General features: G+C 38.5%; 1 protein-coding gene across 3 annotated transcripts in view; it reads right to left on the bottom strand.

The window, feature by feature from the left end:
- LOC139106065 (uncharacterized) overlaps positions 1-23757 on the bottom strand; it is a 206116-nt gene that overhangs the window by 112684 nt on the left and 69675 nt on the right. Inside the window, exons 1-5 of one of the 3 annotated variants that reach the window (XR_011546293.1) lie at positions 21053-21450; positions 20623-20875; positions 20109-20221; positions 19353-20001; positions 18006-19066 (exon numbers count right to left, since the gene is read on the bottom strand). Coding sequence is in view for 1 of the 3 variants with exons in the window: in XM_070662545.1 (XP_070518646.1) it covers positions 19966-20001; positions 20109-20221; positions 21053-21296; positions 21464-21726 (656 nt within the window). In the remaining 2 variants the exon portion in view is untranslated. The other 2 variants (XM_070662545.1, XR_011546292.1) reach the window with 2 other exon arrangements.

Genomic DNA, 23757 nt, shown 5'->3' with positions numbered 1-23757 from the left:
GATTCCATCCTTATAAAATTTGAATTTATGATATTGGTGTCGAATAAAAAAGTATCCATTACGAAGAATGGATATCCTAAGTACGTGGAAAGTAATATTACATCGAATGTTTCCATTTTCACCGCAACAAATATTTTAAAACCGCAGCAAAAGATAATTAATTTCAGCGAATATATTAATGCTTAATCGCAACATCGCAAACATGCATTAATAAACTTTAATATTCTTTAATAAAGTATAAATTTAATTATTATATCATTATAAACGTAGCAATGATCATATTAATCTATACTTAAAATTATAAAATATTAGATCAAATTAAAAAAAGAAAAAAAAAATGTAATTCATGAAAAATATTGCAGTGACACACTTTGAATAATCCCGTCATCGAACGTAATCGTGCTAAATGTAATTACCGGCAGTGTTATACATTTTTAATATTTTTTACTTATGTCAAAGCACGAATAAACAAACAATACCTATTGAAACGATCCATTTTAAATCCAGGCACGAAAACGTCTTTCGCTTCGTCGACGACTGAACGAGCCGCGCGAACAGGAGGTCATCAATAACATATCCGATCTTTACAACATTCGCGAGGGGTTCGTTGAAGACTGCTGACCAACGGTTCTCTTTTTTTTTCTCTCCCTTTTTTTCCCCCTATTTTTTTTCGCCGGTCCTTCATCGTGCCGCACGTGATACGTGGTGCACGCGTGTGCTCGCGTGACATATGTGAGAGAGGAGCCCGGTGGGGAGCGGTGGATCGCGCATTAAATCACAGGCTCGCCAGGAAAAGCTCACGGCGGTCATTGTTGCCTTTTAACGCTTTTGCGGCGTGCTGCGCCGACTAGCTATCCGCGATAATGCACCGCAAAGTGTGTACTTGCCGAGATTATTAAATTTTGGGATGCGGCGCGCCCGGGTCCAGCATGACCCTCCTCCACATCCCCACCCCCCTTAATTTCGGAATTGCCGCGTAGGTGAAACCCGTAACTATGGTCATTCGAACCGATGTGTTTGTTTTACGAATCCGCACCGGCGTGCGCGTAACGCGGTAATACCGTGTAATGTAAAACGCAAAGTGCATGCATTAAACCGCACGATATGTAGGCCAGACGCACCGGTGAACGGCCAGTTAAGGAACGCTGTTAGATATTTTGTCGCTTTCGCTAAATGAAAACATTGTTCTCTTTGTTTACCAGTGGTAGTAACTGCATTTATCGACGCGATATCATGCCAGTTGAAACGTAACTTAATTGACACCTGTTAACTATGCATAATAATATGCTATACAATAGCCATCGCTGATAATTCTCGTAATAACGTTACATGGGAAACGTATGAAATCATTGGCATAACAATGCGGATGTAAAAGTAAAGAGAAATAAAGTTTGTAGTTTCAAATAATTGAAATACACGCGGAATGGGTAGTCTAACATTATCGTTTAGAATATTGGCAATTTTGTATATGTATATCGTTTTTATAACTGTATCAAAATCAACAGATGTAACGCAAATTAAATATATAATACGTATATATATTTATATCATTATTTTTAAAATTATTAAAAACATATTTCCAAGCTTGCATGGGAAGCTACTTTACGTGGCAATATCCATTGATGTTATAGCTTTAACTAAATACTGATAACGATAATAATAGAAAGTTTGTCGTTAATATTGTGACAAACACCGACGTGCAAAACGCGTATGTTTCGTTGAATCCATTATCTTGCAATAAATATACTATCCAAGAAGTCTTTTAACGAATAAAACATGTATTTATCCGGAGAACTGAAAGCAATTCCATATAAGCGAAAAAGTTGATTCGAATGTTTAAGAGCGACGGCGTACTAGTGTCGTTTCGTTTTATATTCATTAAAGAAGCAAAGTAGAAGCAAAGCGCCTTAAAGCACGGCTGGCGACACTCAGCGTCTCGGCAAAGCGCATGTTTTTTATATTGGAGAGAGTGACGCATCGTTCTTTTAATTCGTTCCATTTCTCCCGTGAGGTATTTCGTTTTGTCGATTTCCACCGCCATTTGAAATACGTAGAGAACATTCGAAATGTAGAAGCCGCGCCGTGAAAAACGTGAATGATTAAGTTCGAAATGGCTTAAGATTTAGAGTTATAAATCGACAGCCGCGCCCGTTCACGCGAGTGCCTTCGAGAAGTGAATCAAAAGGGCGAAAACATCTTTTACCGCAAACGCACGTACTACATATGTGGCGAATTTGCGCGAGCTGAGCTCGATTAAAACTCAATGAGTCAAAATATAGCCCTTTGTCGTCAACATTTGTTGAAGAAAAAGAGGCAAGGCTAAGTTAAAAAGGATCTCGATCATATTTTAGCACACCGCAAGCGGTCAAATCTATTCTCGTGTTACTTAAAATTTCAGTGGTATAATATAATTAATTAAAATTTCCGATACGTCTTTCTCTCGATATAAAGTACACGATTATTGCTTTTTCGAAAAGAAAACAATGTTCCGAATGATCGCTATAGCTCTTAATCTTATAATTTTTGCCTCAATAAAGTAAAATAAAACAAAAGTAATAAAATCGCATTTTTAATCCGCGAATAATACTAATATGTCATTGCATGCATTACGTTGACACGTATAACGAGGTAATATCGACTGTCGGCGTCGAGAAATATTTGTTCTTGTTTTTATTTGATCCGATGTGCAACACGATATTACGCTGTTATGGAAAGTCAGGAAAATTGCGTGTCAGTTGTACGGAAAAGGTCGAGTCTTAAAGCGCATACATAACATGAGTATGCTGCGCGAAGACTACGTAAAGGTAGTACCCAGTTACGAAGTAGTGTAGCATTATACAAACGCACGCTTCGGCAACAACGTTCTGCAACTAAAGCGGTATTATACGATACCGGTTCTATCCGCGGTAACTAAATTCAATTTGGAATACCTTTTCACCGAAACTCCTTTCGAGTACACGCACACGCATATTATTATCACTAAATTAGCTCTAAGTAAGTAGCGTTATTTTAGTTCATTAGTGCATTGTAACGATGAACAAACCTTCGCACTGTTTAACCACTTTAACATTTTACATGTAATTACGTTTACAATGTTTTTACCTCCTAAAATAAGATTAGACTGTGTGAACCTCGTGAATCTTTGTTTTAAATTAAATATATAAAATTATTTACGATTGAATAAATTTTGCTTATTAACACGATTTACTAATAATACATTGTAAGCTTTCGTAACGAAGTAAAAAAACGTAAAGTGGTAATATAAATATCAGCCGATCATATTTTAATTTATCCGAAAAAGTGTGCTCGCAAAAATGTGTGCTCGTAAAGAAGATAAAAAAGACTCTATAATTAGACAAGATAGACTATATTTCGTAATTAAATCGGACGGTTTAATTACACCGACTGCTCCTATCGTTGTAATCGCAAAATACTTGACTAAAATGTGACTTTTTGTTAATCGAAAGATATCCGATATATTTTGACAACAAATTAATTATAAATAATCATAAATTCAGTTATCCTCATTTATATCATAACGTAAACGGCATAATTAATAATCGCAATTTGTAGAGCAATAGTCAAAGAACAAACGTGGGAAAAGTCGGAGTATTCTTGAGCTTAAATGCGAGATGCGCTTCGAGTGCAAACGAGTCACCGTCCTTTAAAACAGCGCAGCTTAATGACGCTCATTTATTCGCTGTAACCCGAAGGCACTTGGTATATATATACTACCGTCTCATCTGTTCTACTAAGCCCGTTTCTGTATATCTATAGTCCCATCCCGTATTTACGAATGAGTAGAACCGATGCTCATCTGACGGCAATCTTCCTGCCTGACTATATTTCCATATTATGCAACGTTTCGCGACGCAGCCGTACACACACATCCATACGCGCGCATATGCATTATTTTTAGACTATAGATTTTCTATAGAAATGGACGTATTACATATCAATGTGCTTTCATTCGCGCGTCAATGGCGGTTCGTTCAAGCATATTATCATGTCCATTCACCTATTTCAACGGAAGTTAACGTTGCATAATGCGATCGGATAATTCCGCGGAAGCTAAAGACTTTAACTGAGAGTTCATTTCATTATCGGCATAATGAGCGAAAATTCAAAAGTGATTTAAATTTGGATTTCTGATTGTACACATTATCGCCGGGAATAAAGCGATTTATATTAAAAATATTATTTTTAGTAAGGTAAACACGTTAAAAGCGTATTGTAATTTCCTTTTCCGCGAATAGGCCCGCGTTATAATAATATTCCCTGGAGAGAAGCCAAAACGCAAGTGTATTCACACTTCGATCTGCCGGTGAAATATGCGATTTTAAACACCTCGTTCCATATACATCTATATCTATACGTTTCTCTGTGTGAGGGATTTACAATAGAAGAGCCCTCGGAATATTTTTCTCAAGTACCAATTTCACTGAAGCGTCTCGTAAAAACATATAAACCGTGAATAAAAAGGCGAAATATTGCGCGCACGTTTCTTAAGTCGCACGACGTTTTTCATCATTCTTGACACAGAAAAGTCGCCGTGTACACCGCGGTAGCATAACAAGTTTCTATATGCGAAATCGAAGCTGAGTGCGCACCGTGGAATCTCGTAAAGGCACGGGGGACGTATATGCGCAACGTACAAAGTAAATTATTGCTATCTACCACGACGTAATAGAAGAACGTACAATAAGGTTTTCTGGAGGCCGGCCAATAACCGGACTATCCGGAAGACACGTACGTACGTCCGTGTATACGCCTCGACGGAAACTGTGCCGGCGTTTCTGTCCTCTACAACTCATAAAGTCAGATGAGTGTCCGAAAGTGCATCCACGCTTAACCCCCCGGAATCGACTTTCCTCGCGCTTTCGCGCTCACGGTGCAACGGCCACGATCCCCGGCAAACATTCCGGAAACAAATTTTCACGCGAGGCCAGCGCTCGCACGTGTGACCCATATCTTCCGGTGGCGCGTGAGCGGACGAAAATCGATAGTTTCTCGTAGTGCGAGTGCATATTCGATTTACCTCGTTTTATTCGTAAAATCGTCCCCTCATCCGAGTAAACGCGAATACACAACCGCGCGCCTTTCGTTCTTACGTATGGCGCTCATTGGTATGCGACGACACGCTTACGTTGAGCGACCGACCGAACATACCCTCGGTTTGAACGCTGGGAAGTGACGTATATATGTTCGCGTGCTGACTAGTCGGCGGTACGGATCTGTTTGGTTGCTGGATGGGCATGTACCAGATAACCCACCACTTTCCGACACTGGTACCTCACGTTATATTCAACTCTTCCCTGATAACATAACTTCATATACGTCTTTCTTCTCCGCGGCATCGAAAGCTGTTTATCTCCCGCAGCTTTTACCCGAACAAGTCTTTTACGAGCTACTAATATACCGATCATTTAATATTTCTAACGCCGTCAACGAAGATCGTTATTTAATTTAAAATTATAATCTTTTTTTTTTAAAACAAGAAAAAAAAATCTGTAACTGTAAAAGAAAAAAATAGATCCTGTAACATACTTTTTTCTTTTTTTTTTAACCAGAATATATTGTTCTATTATGCGCGGTTGTCTAGTATATACGTGTAACAGAAAATATCGTGCGTTGCTATTTTCATCTAGCTCGCGGATGAAAATTTATCTTTAGAAAAATTGCTACCTTATCTTTAGAAAATTCTTTTTTTTTCTCTTCTTTTTGACCGATTGTTCAACATTTACCAAGTGAGATATAGATATCTTTCAATTTCGATTCATCAAAAAGATGACACCTGAGTACGTATGTGAAGGAGCGCTGGTGTCATGCACACATAGGATGGATAACCCTCTATATCATTCCTTAATCCCACTTACTACTCCCTTAGGGTAATCGCAGCCCGTGATCAAACATGTGCAGATTCTCGTACTTGTCTTACGAAATTTGTCAAACGTACATATTCGCTGTTTACTTAAGAGATAAAGATAAAATGTTATTTTTAATAAAACAAGTATAAAGCACTTAAAATAATTTTATAACTTTTCGCAAGCGTACGGTAAATTATCTCTTAAATTAATAAACGCCTAATACTAATTTGCTGCTTTATGTATAAAAAAAATATTAATTTTAATATTTTATTTTCGATATTCTAATATACCCCATTGATCTCGTATACGTATACGGTTGAGTCAATAATCACAGCAAATGAGAACGCAGTTGCATTTACGAAAAGCAATGTATCCCTCCTGACGCACCGCGATGTTGCGGTCGGTGTAATTCAATTAAGCTGTTACTATTGTCACCCGCTGTTGCTCATTCCCAGAAAAGGGATTCGGCTGCGAAGATAACTTTAGAAATACATGCTATTTTGCATTCGCGATATTGTATTTCGTCACTCGAAATGTCGTCTATTTACCCACCGGAATATTTTCGGCATTCCGCGCGATATCATATTAAACCGTTCTTGCAACATTCACCGTCTCGCAAAATTGGCTCGAGATTCGTTACAGTCTGTCGGTTCGCCGACGTGCATGCAATAACATTGTTTCACGTGTGCGACGGTGTTCTTTCTCCCCGGGCCGTCCTTCCCTATTTGTTCGATACAAAAGTACGCGGGACGCGGGCCCCATGAAAAGCACTCGACGCGTTCCATCGAAAGAAGTGTTCCGCGCTGACGCGTGTTTCCATATACGTTACGCGTGATGCTAGGTATGCTGCTTACTGCAGCAGGACAATAAAAGCGAACCGTGCTCACCCCCCGCCCCCCGAATACCTTACTTCCTCTCGCCTAGTGTTCACGTGTCAGCAGCGGGGACATTTCCATTTTATTGGACGGTGGAAACGAGTATCGCGAGGGACGACTCGGCCCTAGAATATATAGGAATCCGAATTGGGTAACGTGCGGGCACTCAGAACACTGCTCCTGAGCCGCGACGCATCGTCTGCATGCCTGTCTTGACCGAGACCACGACGGTCGTTGCGTTCACTTCTACACGAGCACGTCGTACAGTGTATAGAAAATATGACAATTATTCGAGAAGTAACAAGGTTTTTTTTTTCTAACTGAAACGTTATTCGCGTAAAAATATTTTTACCCTAACTGTGTAATCTTATAAATAAAGAGTAAAATAATTTATCAAATATTTTCTATAAATGAATTCTTAGATGTACAATTTTATCGATAACTCGTCTCTCATAATATAATTTTGTTCGCTAGAAGTATCGTCTATTTATAGGAAAAAGAATACTTCGAATTAGACTGACCGAATTAGAATTCCATAAAGCAATAATGTCAAAGGCGAACCGCTAAATTACGATCGAATGCTATTTCCGTTCAATGACGTAAGTAAAAATTTTTTTTTTCTATTACAAAGATTTATAACTAAATAATAAAAGACTAACGATGCAACGGAATGGAACGAGCGGTTCAACGTGACGGTCGCGCATAAAGAGGATCGCTTGATAACGTAATTAAGACTCGGTGTAAAATTGCCGTGGAGCCTCTCGCTCCGAGGGACTGCGAGGTTTAACGCTAAGGAAGGATATTTCCGGTACACCCAATGTTCGCGCATTTAGACGCCACTCTGAAATGGAATGGCGGGCAATTCCTGGTCGCTACTCTCGACCCTTACGCGTGAATAACTTTAGTCACCTCGCTCTTGTGCATTTTCCAGACATTTCATTGTCTCCGCGTAACCCCACCATTTGTTAACTGCTGAATAACCCTTTGCGGAATTATATCGTTCTACAACGCCGTTGAATATTCTTTTCCTGATAAATTAACGGCGCGAACAAAGTTGCACGGCGCGTACCTACTTGCGCGTCGCGTATTATCGTCTTTAACGGCGAAACGGTGCGTCATTCTACAATGCTAATTTCTCGTTCGACTGACTTTCCTCGACTCGGTCGACTCACTTCGATTTTTCGCGTATTATTGATCGCTACGTAGCTCGCTCGCGACTTTACTTTTTTTTTTTTTTTTTTATCACTTCCGTCAATGGATTTTCAAAAATGGAGTCTGCGATCCGCACGGATACACGAAGGAAAGACTTCCTAGTAATAAAGGCAGATGCATACCGCGTACCCACATACGTATATCTGGGATGGAATGGAATGGCGGCGATTCCTGGCCGGTGCCCTCACCCTGCTCGCGTGAATAACTTTATTCGATTCGCCCGGTCCTTTCCGTTCTCCCTTCTACGAGCCGACGTGGTAATCGGTTTACTCCGAGGCACTCGCGAAAGTACGTCATTCGGGATTATTGCGTCAGATGAATCCACTCGCAGTTCAACCCTCTCCGATAGTTACTCGTGTGTGTGTACATATCTAGCACGGTAGTGGAATATTGTGGTCGCAGTGTCGCGGATAATGTAATCCAATTAAATGATTATTACTGTTTGTGGTGAGACGGACACGTGTCGGTTTCCTCAGTTATTAGTAATTTATTAATTACTCGGTTTCAGTCTTTCCAACGATCGTCGTTACACGCCGCGCGTTCCTCGAGCCTTCTCGATGTATTAAAAGTTGTTAAAAGGAGCTCAATCCGCGGGTATTTTTCATTTAATCTATGTAATTCTACAATTTTTTTTATTCATTGTTCATTGTCATCTGTTGATTTTACTTTAATTAATATTTTTTACAAATTCAAACATAAACCCGGTCTCTTTGATAATTCACACACAAATTTAAATATATTAAACACGTGGTTTTTACGAAATAAAAGATTAAAATTAAAAAAATTTATGAGCATCGCAAAATTAATTGTTTAAAGAAAATTACTCAAAATTAAGGTAACGATCGTTCCGCGGAATTTTTAAAGGGCTCGCGACACTGCGAAGCTTACGTGGCTTTTACATTCTGGGTATTTATGGAAAGAGATATAAATGTATGTATAGCTTCGCGGCCGCAGCTGGTAGCCACAAATATGAAAGTAATATTTAATTTATCGTCTAGGACTGAAAAGAGAACGTTTAAAAAGCTGCCCGGCGGAGGACGAGCAAAGGTAAAATGAATTCGTGCGGTGCCGTTGTTGAACTCCCACGAACAGAATCCTGAATAATATATGGCGGCGTCTTCGGAAACCCGTGCATAATTTCTCCCGTGCAGAACGGATGCTCGATTCTAACGACCAAGGATCGCGGGATTGTGAAAACGGGACGATGTCGAACGTGTGTACTTAATGTCAACCAACGACAGATGTTATCTCTCTCCGCGTCCGTTCTCATTTCTTTTCCGCGTATCCGTCAAATTTAATTACGTCTACGTATTTGCGCCTACACCCGATACCTTCAATTAACGTCCGATTCGCAATTATAATTAACTGCAGTAGCATATTACCTGCTAATTATAATCAAAATTATTATTTAATGCAAAATGGTTTCCTACCGAGCATTCAAATTTCTCTCGTACAAATTCTGCATGTTTAGTTTAGTAATTCAATATTACACGAGCATTCTTCTACAAGAAGAGCAAATAGTTTTGCGTTATAAAAGAAGAAATAAAAAAAAAAAAAATTTAATAAATTTATATACGCCTTTCTCTCTTTCTCTATCTATCTATATCTTTCACCGTGTATTACATTATATCGTAGTTATAATTTTATACAAATTACTAGAAACTATTTACTATAATTATATGTGTATTGAGTAGAATCTAATCAAGCACAATAATCAGTCATGCAAACTACATTATGAACTGTCAAAGCGAGATAAATCAGTGATAATTAAGTGAGACTTCGATCATAGGGATACAGTGGACAATGTTGAGTTATATTATTAATGTTCGGCAGAACAATCGTTTTCTGTATTCCAACATTGAACCCGGTCGATCCCTACCTTCCGTCCCTCATCCTCTAATACGCGGCAATCGAATTCAGCGGCATACTGGCTCTGGTTTTACGTGATTAACGTTTAATTATAATTACGGATCACTGATGCCGATAAACTGCCATATAGCGGCCCTCGTTACCATCCGCAGTGATTGGAGTCTGATGCGTTCAACCTCTCAAATCCGCCGAAAATTGAGGAAAAAAAAGGGACAAAATAAAAAAAAAAAAAAACAGAAATACATGAAAAAATTGCAAACACGTAACGGTAAAAGAAAAAGAGACTTTGTTCAATAGAAAATATCGAGATATCAAATTATGTAATAATCGCGTATCGCTTTCGGTCATTCTTGAGCAATAAACCGTACATTTAATTACGATCGATCAGTTTATCATTTCGCACGATTTGGATAATCTTCGCACTTCATCACGCTCCATCATCGACGAATGACAAGTTACAATAATTGCTATTATAGGATATCGTATATTTTACGATAGTATCATGACAAATTATAGAGTACTTTGCTTATGACGTAGCGTGATCGTGCATAAATTTGCGCGATATATTATCTCTAGGTAGCGAGGAAGAACCTGATAGACACTTAGGTAAACAATGGCGATTACAGACCATTTTCCCCGCGATACACGTATAAATATACAATTTTCACGACCATCAATTCGGATTAGATGCAATCTAAAACAGCATGTTGCTGAAATATCTCACATTCCCCCAATGCCCATCAGAGAAAATTAAAAAAAAATTATATACTAATTATACTGCATGTAATCTATAATTTTACCGCTCTTTAATTGAATTACATTGAAAATGTAATATTTCAAAATAAGATACTAATCAATTCAAAGGAACATTATTAAATTATACTATTAATCAAAATAAATTTTTTTTAAAAGTATTTTATTCATAATTTACTGCTAAATAAGAATTAGTGTAGAAAATAAAACGTCTATTTAAAAAAAAGATAATTTATAATTTATGTAATGGTAATGAATTATAAAATATTAATTTGCTACCCATGATTTTAACTCAATAGCGTTTACTGTATCCCTATGATCGAAGTCTCACATAATTATCACTGAGTTATCTCGCTTTGACAGGTCATAATGTAGTTTGCATGACTGATTATTGTGCTTGATTAGATTCTACCCAATATACATATAATTATAATAAATAGTTTCTAGTAATTGGTATAAAATTATAACTACGATATAATGTAATACGCGATGAAAGAAGGGTCAGCAACGGATTGCGAGAAACACCGTAAGAAGAAATCGAAGTTTGAGCCACCACCTCGAGACGTCGATAGCTGCGAAGATGGTATTATTCTCGAGATAGACGAAAGCGATAACATGCGAAAGCCATAAATTATGTCCGAACCGAATCGTATATCGTGGTTGTCTCATCGAAATATCGGCTAACGGGATCCGTTTGGGGATAAAAATTGAATTGTATACTTGCTACGTGCGAAATATATTCCGTCACGTAACCGATCGTTTGTCATGTTTCAAAAGCATGAATTTACGTAATCGCATAACGATGTACGCGGATTACACGATGAATGCGTCACCATAATTTCGAGTGGATTGTACGGGTACACGAAATCCTTCGATCAACTGAAAGCAAGTGCCCAATGGTACCGAGATAGTGCAACCGTGTATTTCGTTGTGTTTGTACAAAACACTTAAAAATCAATTGCGCGCAAATAGTTCGATACGTATCTATTACATAAATACATTTTTAAAATACGCAAAGAATATAGCTGGTCTATTACGAAGAACCGGTTGAAAACTTCAATAAAAGTAGTTATAAGAAGGCATTCAAATGGCATATAATTAATTCCAAAGTTATTAATAATAATTATATAATAAGGCTATATGTCACGGTTCCCTCATTTTACCCCGCAGAGTCCACCCGTTCGCCTTTATCATTCATCGCGTTTCGCTATAATTTGGGTGATTAGTCCCCTAATTGCTACTTAAATATACTATAAATTTAAAGGGCAAAGAGTTAACAATTAACCCGATATTATTCCTAAAAGATGGAAGACCGTAAACCACCTCTGGGAAACGATGACAAATACAAAGAGACGATACGGGTCACTTTCCGACCATAACATTTCGAGCACGTAAGCGGAGTGAGTGGCGAGAGGTTTACATTCCCGGTGTGTTGTTGCGTAGATTTATTCCGAGCGATGAAGTGGAATTACTATTTCCCGTATTAATTTGCATGACTGTGCGGAAAAAAAAAAAAAAAAAAAAAAAGAACTCCGCGTGTTTTAAATTCCCCTCGAAGGAGTAACGCGAAGAAGAAAAACGATGAGGGAAGGACCGCAGAAGGCGGAGAGTGGAAGCAAGGACCCTCGTAAATCTTAAACAGAATCTTGATTCGGTGAGCCCTGCTTACGGGTTTACACCTGTAGGCATGGCAGAGCCCGGAAAAGCCTATCCGATACTTTTGTACTCGACGCAGGGAGGATGATTCGGCGCGGATATCCTTCGAAGAGGCACGAAAGACACGTTCTACGGATGTCGGACGTGTGATCGATCAGCTGCTCCGGCGAAACGCAACAAACGCTGTACGTGTAAGTACGCAGAAGTAAATTTCGAGATGCTCCCGTCGCCGAGCATGATAATCCGAGCATTACGCGCGATCGACCGCGATACAAAATAAAATAAGCAACTTTTTTTAAGCTTAAAAAAAAATAACGTTGCGGGTAAACTAATTCTTGTGCGCGATATTAGATATGCATAACATTTGCATTATTTTATCAACGCTGTATTAATTATTATTAAAGAAAGCGTATTAATTTACAATATTTTCTGTGTTAAAAAGTACAAACGCAAAACATCTTAAAGAAGATTCTCTTACTTGTCATCAGTTTTTGAAAAATGTAACATTTGAAATAAGTTAAAATGTGTGATTATCAAGAATTTTCAGCGGCATGAATTATTTCGCCCGCCTTTCCACGGTGGTATAGTCAGTAAATTAAGCCAACCGGTTTTGAAAAGGAAGATCATTAATACGAATCTCTCTCAAGACAGCACCATTGTGCTTCTAAGAACGAGAGAATGGATTTATAGAAATGAAGATTTAAGGAGAAACCCGGCAGCGAGAAAACTGTCAGTGGAAAATGGAGAATTTTATCGGAATTACGACATTATTTTTATCCAATATCGTATGTGCGGTCTAGTATCTTTTGTTCGACATCTTTTGCTCGCTTTTGCAATGTTCAACGACTCGTATACTTGTCGCACATGAACATCAGTATGCTCACGAGGTATGTATGCGAAAGACGTAAAAGTGCGTGGGTCTTAATGTCAAGTTAAAATAGCCAAGCAGGAAGAATATTTTTCCTTTGCGACGTGATCAACTAAACCGAACTTTTTTTTTTGTACGTACACCACGTTAATTATTTTATTAGAAATCTCGGAGCTTAAAATATACATACGCAGCTGACGTTAATCTAACTCATTATGAAAATTCAATATAAATGCACCCCCTCTCTTATTATTATTTAAAGCGTGAATTAACTTTGATCGCTTAAAGCAGTAATTTGCTGCCACAACTCATTCATAATTCAAATGTAATTAAGAGATTAACAAATAATTCCGCTCCGCATTAATTCGATTATCACCTCACGTTTAACGTCTAAGATTTTTTTGTTTTTTTCTTTTTTTTTTACTTAAACCCTATTAGCAAAATTCAACGCCTATTACAGATGATAAAAATAAAAAATTGATATCACGTGTCTCTGGCAGTGTTAAAAATTCTCAACTTTATTTACATAGATCGTCGCGTTAAAATCCATGTAAAAATCCGAAATTTTACATCGATCTCCTTTATGAACTGTAATAACGTTATCGCGATCTAATCGTGACTGACCCAAATATATAATTGCTATTTCATTTCGCCCGCATTTTCCATTTAACAGTTAATATCATCGATCGGCCAGACCGGAATAGCACAGTTGTGACGAGCATCGGTATGCCTAGCAGAGCAACATCCTATGCGGATGCATCGTGTTTATTATTAATTCATCGAAGCGTCGATGCTTCACCCGCGATCGCGCATCAAACGATAAATTATTATTTCCTTGGTGTGAGACGTCGGCCAGTGCTTCCACGGCCCTCCCCTTCCCCCCCTTTGTGTAAGATAACGAGTTTTGATCGATAGCCCGATGTCAGTGACACTTTGCTTTTGTTATTTTATTAAATATTCGATAACTCTTAGATGAGAAAGATCGCTTAAGCTCCGATCTAATTCTAATTTAACCGGTCTCTCGCGTAGATTGAATATAGTACCTTTATCGAGGTCTAAATAATTATAAATACGTGAATTTTTCTTAAAATTATAATTAATCTAATGTCTCGTTTATTCCAATGACATAAATATACGCCTTTTAATTTGCACGTAATAAAAGTGACAGTAAGAGATTCAGCAGGCAATAAAATTGTTAGATTTTAATTACTCGTAGACTTAAATAATAATTAAAAATTTAAATAGCAGGAGATTCTTTCATTTATTTGATAATTACATCACGTCGCGTCAGAAAGAATTGACTTCGAAGGATATATCGGATCCCAGTTACGTCTTTTTGCTTTTATTGATGGTCCAAGTCATTATTACCTGTCAAATACGCGCAGCTGCGACACCTCAATGATACAGGGAGACGTGACATATAAAATAATAAAGCGATCGATCGATCGAGCGGGTCGGTCGGTGTACGTCAAATATACGATCCGTACGTCATCGATGCGGTTCATGGTTACGAAGTAGCCACAAAATTCTTCGCGTGTAACCAACGCGTGTCGACACGCAATCGTCTGCTCACCGCGAAAATATTTCCATGACAGTAGCAATATTTTCTACCACGGACAAACCGATCTATATCTAATGCACGCTTTGATAATGCACGCATATATGTGTACAAAAATGTAACAACGTCGATTAACAAAACCTACTTTTTTTCTTTCTTTTTTTTTAATACGATTTCGATAATTAAAAAAAAATTCCTATTAATATCGTTCTTAGTTTTAACTCAAACTAACGATACTTAAAAAAAAAAAAATAGTAACGTTGTATAAATTGCACATCAATGCTATCAATTGTATCGCTCGTTTCCATATCAATAATTAACGCTGATCATATATTAGCCTTGTCTCAAATAAATGTCGTGAATAAATAATCGGGACATTTAAATATACGTGATTACGAGTAATAATTCTTATGATTGGATTAACGCGAAACCTATAGAAGCGACGTTTCCCGGAGTTACATTAACAACAACGTATGGCGCGCCGTAATTAAGGTCATCATTTTAATATTCGTGCGTTTTAATTACCCTCCGTAATGAGGAGTTTGTATAGCCGACAACTATCGCCGAGACTCTGCCTACGCTCGCAGACTCAATTATTAACGTATCCTTTCCCATGGCTTATTACGAGTTAATCACGGTGACTGCCGTTTTCCGGGGATTTGTCGCGACACGGGGTTTGCGTCTGCAGCACCTGCGGTATATCGCTGCACCTGCGGTGCTGCGACAAACGATGCCGCGTACACGCATGGTTACGCGCAGTTTATTGACTAGCTGAAAAAGTTATGATTCTAGATAAAGAGACGCGCGTAAAACAAAAAAAAAACAAAAAAAAAAAGCGAGTAGAAAAAGAGAGAGTGAGAGCGAGACAAATAGAGGAAGAAGGGAGAAGCCGCATAGAGAATGGCGATGCATTTGCAATTTTGCGGTCGGTCGTGCGTGCGTATTGTGTTGGCGGCCAACGTGGACGGCAGAATGTAAAATGCGGAAGAATCGCTCGTTGGGAAAGAGAGATCGAACAGAAACGAGGTCGGGGAAAAAAATTGAACCCGCGGGATTTCATTGGCGCGCTACCTACTGCCACGGTCAGTTTCCGCCGAGCTATCCCTCAGCGAGGATACGAGTGAAAATCAAGAATTCGCGCGCATCAGGGAAAACAGCAAGCGGCAGCAAGAACGCGGCGGCTGTTGCCGTTGCGAGAGAACGACAATGAAACATTCATAAGAGAACGCTCGGATACTAATGATCAAAATTGATCTACGTAACTCGGAACACAGGTGATCGGATGGTAGAAAATGTGTACATTACGCTTCCGCGGTCGGAATGGATCAATTTCGAAAGCACTTGGCGACGTAAGTGCGGTTTTGCATGTAAACTGGCACCGTTCAAAACGCAAATAACAGAGAAGAGCGCGTTCTGGCAAAATAATGAGCGGAAGTTGCACGATCAAATGTTGAACGTAAAACTCTAGCGCGCATTAATTTCAATCTCAAAATGATGCGCGTTGCACAATCGACTGTTTCTGTGTATTCAAGCCGAGATCTTTTCTTGCAAAACATTTACTAAATCGTAGCGCACGGAATCATATTCTGTATCTCTTAGATCGCGAACCTCTACCGTATACCACCCGGTTTATATTTCTCTGTAATTCACTGCATACAGTACGTGATATGCATACTTACTCAACAACACAGCCAGCCTTATTAAAGCTTTTGCTGTCGTGGATAAACTCACAGTAAGCAATTTTTATGCAAATACGAGAATTTTTTCCTATATTTTAGTTCGTCATATTAAACTTATTATTGTAAATACTAAATTTTTTAGTCTCGTACTTGATTTTTCGACCACCCAAAAAGCGTTTGAATTAAACAAGTTTAATTAAAATTGAAGTAGAAATTCGATTTTTGTACATTCGTACATACAGCAGCGACTGCGCGGGTTAATTCCGCGATGCAAATAGTAACAAAGGGAAAATGTATCCTACACGAGTATCTGACCAAGAATTGAGCCGCGATAAAAAGGGAGAACTAGAACAAGTCCAGTCAAACTGCCAATATCTTTCTGCAGATTTGTGGGTGCCGAGGGCCTCTTCTACTTTGCCTCTTTGCCGAGATATCACGGCAACTTTTCACCAACCATACCTGCTGGCGATAAATAACGCGAGCGCGCATTATTCGTCGACTTTCTCGGTCGCCTAGATCAAGCCTAACGCGCGCGGGATTCTACAAAAACTTACGTAGAATTTAGTATCAGTCTTCTATGATTTATCAAAATAATGGAACAAGTTTCTTTTTTTTTCTAAGTAAAGCAAAGGATACTTTTACATTAAAATTTTTAGTGTTTATTCCTAAAGTTTATTCGACACCGAGTTGGCGCAGTTTTAACAATTTAACTATTATTAATAAAAGTAGAAAATAATCTTTCTTAGATATTCAATGCTATTGCCTAATATTTGGTCGTAAATATTATAATTATCAATATATAAGAAAACGATAAAATATTTTATTTCGTAAATATTAATTATCACCGCAACGGGGCTTTTACAAAAAAAAAAGCTTAAGAGATCTTGAATTTTTTCTATCATACCCAGACATCCTGATTTAATTTTCATCGCGTTACGGTGTTCCTGATAAACAATAAAAATTGCAAGAGTGAAAAATTTTAGCGCGCCCTTAGAAGATAATCTAAAATCGATATTAGCCAAAGCCGTTAATTCCGAAAGCCATAAACAGCCCGAGAGCCACGAAACGCTTCAGTGACCCCGGTCACATAACCCGGCATTTATTACGAAAGATTCTGGAAATCCATCGAGCACTAAGGGGCACCGTACCACGGCATAGGCTAACACAGTGGTTACCCTGGACCGTACGAGGGGCATCCATTAACTAAGCCCTGTAATCCCTTCAGTTAAGTTAGCACATGGTGCGACGGACCATCGTCCATCGTCCTCACACCAGCGCGTAAACCCACCCGTCTTACGGCCGATCTTACCCTCTCTATTTCCTTCTTTGTAGATACACGATACACTCATTGCCAGTGATTCCCTTATCCCATTCTTTATGGACCGAACCGTGTAAAGTGCTCCGTTTATCTAAATCAGCGTCTTCGACAATCTTTCCAAATAAATGATAAAAAATGCGCGACCTTACCACGACTGTTTTTCAAGAAGAGAAAATTTAACAGAAATATAAAAGCTCGTATGGATACCCGTGACTCGTCAATTCGTATCGTCCCTACGTTTAAAAAGAAGAAGGATCCCGATTATATTTTATATTATAAAATATAATATAAAACAATGCATACGCGTATCATACGGGATAATAAAATTTCTATCGATAGGTTTAATATATATCCGTTTTAATTGATGTAACGAAATGTTCGTAGATGACAAGATGAAAGTCATTACCGATATTAGATGATATCGTCGGTGTAACAAAGGGCTTAATATTGGTTATGATCTGACATTGAAAATTAGCAGAAAAGTCGATTAATTTCAAAATATTATGCAAATTCTTGTCACCGGTATGGTGATGGACGTACTACAATGTAGCCCTTTATTGATCTAAAGTGGCGTAATAATGAGCCTCTACATAATTCACGGCAATTATTTTTTAATTGATAATGCAAAATTAATCAGGACGTCGGGTGACTTCGACATATCGCGTAAATCCTCTTAATAAATTGCATGATAATTAATTCAAGCGGCAGATACAGGCAAGCGGTGTCAAAGCTTTTAATACCATTCGTAATATGAAGTGGTGAACATTCCTGAACTGTTAATGAGATTAACATATAAATTGTCGAAATGTTTCGGTGCTTTCGCGATTCGTTCCCTATTTTGTTTGCCGTTCGGATGAGATATGAATGTATCGGAAGTGTCCTCGCGAATAATTTCTCACCCGATAGTAAAGCGGATCATTTTACCCATCGTTGGCTTACGTACTACGTGAATGCGACACTGCGCTTCGTCATTAAGAGTACAGGCAGTCGTTAAGCCTTGTTCTGGCGTCGCGTTGCTAGTGTCCGGTGAAATATTAATTACATTAAGATGCGTGACGGAAACTTGACGAAAACCATTAACGAACGAATAAATATTCCTAGACGCAAAACGTCTTCGAAATCGCGTATCGAAATGTTAGCTGTGTCGAATAGATTTTATTTCTTTCGTTAGTCTGCGCTATCTATAGCGAGAGTACGAGCGCAACGTTAAACAATTTCTTCCCTTATTATATGTTATATATTATATTATGTTTTATATTATATTTTTCTGCGCGTAATTAACTAATTGGCGCGAGGCACTACCGAGCCTCTTGATATATGTTCCCCATTAAAATTGGTTATGTTAGTGTTAAAAAAAACCATGCAACTGACCTATTTGATCGATGCGCAGCAGCGGAGTTTTGTAATAATCCTGTAACATACAAACAAAATATAAAATTGTAGGGTAAATTCAAAATAATATTCACTATTAAAAAAAAAAATTTATATGTGATTGTAATTAATTTTATAGTCAGAAAATTCAAAACCAATTTATATGCAAATAAAATTTCTAAGAGATTAAACTTTTCTAAAATTTAAAATTGTTTTTTTATTAATCATAAAACTTTCTATTATTTTTAATTAATATCAAAATAAGAGAGCAATACTAATAAAATACGAAAAACTATTAATTTTGTGTTAATAAAATTGATGTTCACCTTAGAGTTGCTCCGCCAAAGCAGGATGCCCTTCCTGGGCCTCCTCCTCCTCTCAGTTGGATCGTGTCGAGTCATCCGTCCGCGCACAGGAAACTCGCGACACTCGCGACCGGGTGAATTTACTCTATTACACGCGATAAGGTACGGCACTCCCGATTTAAAAATTCGTATGATAAAACAACTCGCCCGAATACTGTGACGGAGTTCGCGAGACGACCGATGAACCGGTAGCGGTTCGTGATTATCGGCGGTAGCGGCAATTTCTTTTTCGGATATTATCAAAGCAAAACGTAAATTTTGCTTCGATAAAATCCTCGGAGTAATCTTCTGTAATCATATCAAATTAATTTACATAGTTATGTGATAATATAATTTAAATTGAATATGTAATAAAAAATGTAATTAATTAAACATCCTATCATACATCCTACCTATGTATACGAATTAAAAGTCTTTATTAAAAGTATTTAATTTTATATTTTATTTTTCCGTATACCTAATACGCGTATATTTTATTTTATTTTGCATTATTAATATTAAACTTGTCCGCGTGAAATTAATGTCTTTCCCACCCGAATTTCTAATGTTATATAAAAAAAATCATGCTACTAACTTGACCGATGCGCAGCAGCGGAGTTTTGTGATGATCCTGTAACATACAAACAAAATTTAAATTGTAAAAACGTTCAAAATAATATTCAATAAAAAAAAAAATTATGCGCTTTTAATTTTACATAAATAAAAAATAATACGTACCGTGGGGTTGCTCCGCTGATGCCCGATGCCTTTCCGAGGCCTCCTCCTCCTCTCAGTCCCAGACACTTGATATAGATCCTCATTTTGAGCTCAAGATACTTCTGAAATCTTCCCTGAAACAGAAAAAAAATTTATATTAAATAATAAAGAAAATCAAACATATCAATATATTATACAAATGTTTTATGTTGCTTCATGCGTACTATCCGCGGAAAAATAAAACGCCGGCGAGTATCGAGACCTTTAACTGCGTCGTCAATCGCGCGAGACGATCACAGATAACATCACGCGCGCGAGACGATCGCAGAGAGCACAACACGCGCGAGCTCTGTCCTTCACCGTCGTGATTGTCGTAGGTCGTCTTGTAGCCGACCAGCTGTGTTGCCTGCCGCATGCACGAAAGAGACACGTGAACACTACGCCCGCGCGAGTCACGTACACACCGCCCGATACACAACCTCTGCCCGCGCCCGCTACGTACCGACACCACGTTGCATAAAAATATCTCACTTACTTAAGGAAGCACGGTCGTGGATCCTCCCATCCTTCGGAGTATGGGTAGGAGATGATTTGGGCCCGGGCTGCTCCGTCCTCCGTCCAAGATGCGTAATACTCGCAGCACGAACCTTCCATCGATGTCTCATGGTCGGCGGTTGCGGGGGGAATGGAAGGGAAGATGGCTGTGCGCTGTACGTTCAGAGCTCACGCGACCGAACTCCTCCGAGCGTCTCCGAGTACGTACGACCGAGCTAGACCTTTAGTCACACCTGCAACATATGTATGTATTTAGCGACCTTGGAGAGGAACTTATGCGTCACATATACCGCCTGCTATGTGGCTCCTGCCCGTCCCCCGCTACGCAATCTCTGCCCGTTCCCCGCTACGCAACCTGTGCCCGTCGCCCGCTATGCATCGACACCGCGTTACGCAAAAATATCACTTACTTTGCAAGAAGAATGCATGGCCGTAGGTGCTCTCAGCCTTCGGAGTATGAGTAGATAATTTGGGCCCGCGCTGCACCGTCCTCCGTCCAAGATGCGTAATACTCGCAGCACGAATCTTCCGTCGATGTTCCATGGTCGGTAGCGGTGAGGGGAAAGGAGAAGATGGCGATCCGCCGCAGTACATACAGAGCTCACGCGACCGAACTTCCTCGAGCGTTCACGAGCCCGCACGACCGCGTTCAACCTTTAACCGCACGTACAACGTATGTGCATATTTAATTACGTTGGAGAAAAATTTACGCGTCGCATACACCGCTTGTTATGTGACCTCCCGCCCGTCCCCCGCTACGCAATCTCTGTCTGTCGCCCGCTACGCACCGGCACCACGTTACACGAGAAGATTTCACTTACTTTACGAGAAAAAAGCACGGTCGTAGATGCTCAGCCTTCGGAATACCGGTAGGAAACGATTTGGGCCCGGGCTGCATCGTCCTCTGCCCAATATGCGTAATACTCGTAACACGAAAATTCCGTCGATGTTCCATGGTCAGCGACTGCAGCGGGACTGAAAATGGAGCTGGCTGTGCGCTGCAATGCGTTCGGACCACACGCGACCGAACGTCCCCGAGCACCCACGTACGCACCCGACATCTTTTTATACAACCGGCGTTCATAGATGGAGCGAGTGGTTCGAAATTAGTGACTGAAAATGGCAAGTCGTTGCATCAAGCGAAATTATATTTTAATTACGTTTATCAACCCAATGTAAGTTAACACGCTTTTAAAACAACTTATACTCCGAATATTTTGTTGAATTATATGTCGATTATTCATCACAAATTTATAATTAACACGTACGTCGCGGTACTTGTCGATAAAAGAAATTATATGCTGAGTATTACATCCATTAATATAACGCAATGTATTATATTATTTATTTTTAATGCATTCCTCTGTGCTTTATATTCGTTCGATTTTTAATACTATTTTACAACTGCTCAAGAAATATGATTGTGCTATAACTTTTTGGTATTTTAAAGTCTTGTTTAGCGATAAAATCCAATTGTGTTGTAAAGCATTTAGCCGACAGTCTGTACAATCCTGCCGTATTACGTACAATTTTCTTCGCATTATACGTAATTGAGCGGCTGATGTCAGTGCGTCCCGTCTCTTTTCACCTTATATCGATCTCGAAATTATAGGGCGATTACACGGTGCACCCATATTGCTAGCACGATTTCGGGGCAAACTTCGTTTGTTGGTTTTCATGGTAAAACTAAATTATGACGGATCGATAAACGTCTTAACTCGATAAATAATGAATAATAGTAGCGCTTAGCAATGACATATTTTTTCGGAATTAAATTAAAAATAATTTAACTATTTAAAACTTTCCAACACAATTAGATCTATAAATAATTTTTAAAAGTGCACGATCCACGTAACAAAGGCGTTGAATCGAATCATTTAAAATTTAAACAAGTACCTACATTTATTTTTGTCTTTTGATTCACAAGCATCCTGAATAATTGAACTGATTGACGAATAAATGTTATTCGAACGTATCCGTGTGTCACGTGCGATATAAATTCACATCAGCTTCTAGCTATCGCTGGAAATCGCGTGTTTATGAACGATTTATCATTAGCTCCTGAGACAAGAGAGAGAAAGGAAAAAGAACATATTTGAAGGATTGAAGGACAAATACTCTCCACCTAGCTTATATAAACTTAATTAATGAAGCATGGTATATATATTCGACGCTATACATAACGATAATGTCAATATAAAAGATTAAAGACGAAAATATAAAAAAGATTCATTAGTTACAATTTTGTTTTTTATAATATCAATTAATTTTAAATAATTCGAGAAACCATGCAATTCATAAATAGAAAGGCAAAATTACACTAAATTAAATTATGTAAAAATTAGTATCCATCACAATAATGCAATTCAGCTGGGTATTATAATTTATTATTGGCGGAAACAAGCTATAAGTTGTAATATTTTTTTTTTTTTAACAAAATGTATAATTGAAGGTAATGCAGCCTCACAAAGCCAAGTTTAATTTCACAGAAGGTGTGACAAAGTAACTTTGTTACGCTTGTTCATTCACCCTTGATTACCCAGCACTTGCATGCCTGCATGGTGCGATATCATTAGTAAAATCTAATTAATCGTAAGAATAGTCGCGTGAAACTTGTCTTGAAATGGATCGCTGGGTGGAACAATATTGCGATTGAACGCGTAGCGTTGAAAGTGCGGCAGAAAATAAAGCGTATGGTAAACACGAGCGCGAACAAAGCATTGCAATTGCAGTATCGTTCTCGCATATATCTACATCCATTTTAATCGGCGTGCCGCAACGCAAAACGAACGCAGGGCGCGTTTGGGTTATTGCAAAGTTATTTCGGCGTCTCGCACGCGATACGGTATGTTAGCGGATGGCAATCGGTAGATGAAACTGCAGCGTGCGCAATCCTCTGTACTCCTGTCGATATATTCTTCTTCATAACGACTGGGAATCAAGCGGATAACGTATCCAATACCGACGACCCTAAAATCGAAAAGAAGCGACAGTTAAAATGCAAAGTTGGAATATTGCAAATACAAATAATAAGCCTTATTAGAAATCTATACCAAGAAAATAATTGTAACTTTTGAGACTAATGTAAGAGTTGAAAAATTATATAAAAATCTAA

The sequence above is a fragment of the Cardiocondyla obscurior genome, linkage group LG10 (assembly GCF_019399895.1).
Source record: "Cardiocondyla obscurior isolate alpha-2009 linkage group LG10, Cobs3.1, whole genome shotgun sequence".
NCBI lineage: Eukaryota > Metazoa > Arthropoda > Insecta > Hymenoptera > Formicidae > Cardiocondyla > Cardiocondyla obscurior.
This window is presented reverse-complemented; position numbering and strand designations above follow the sequence as displayed.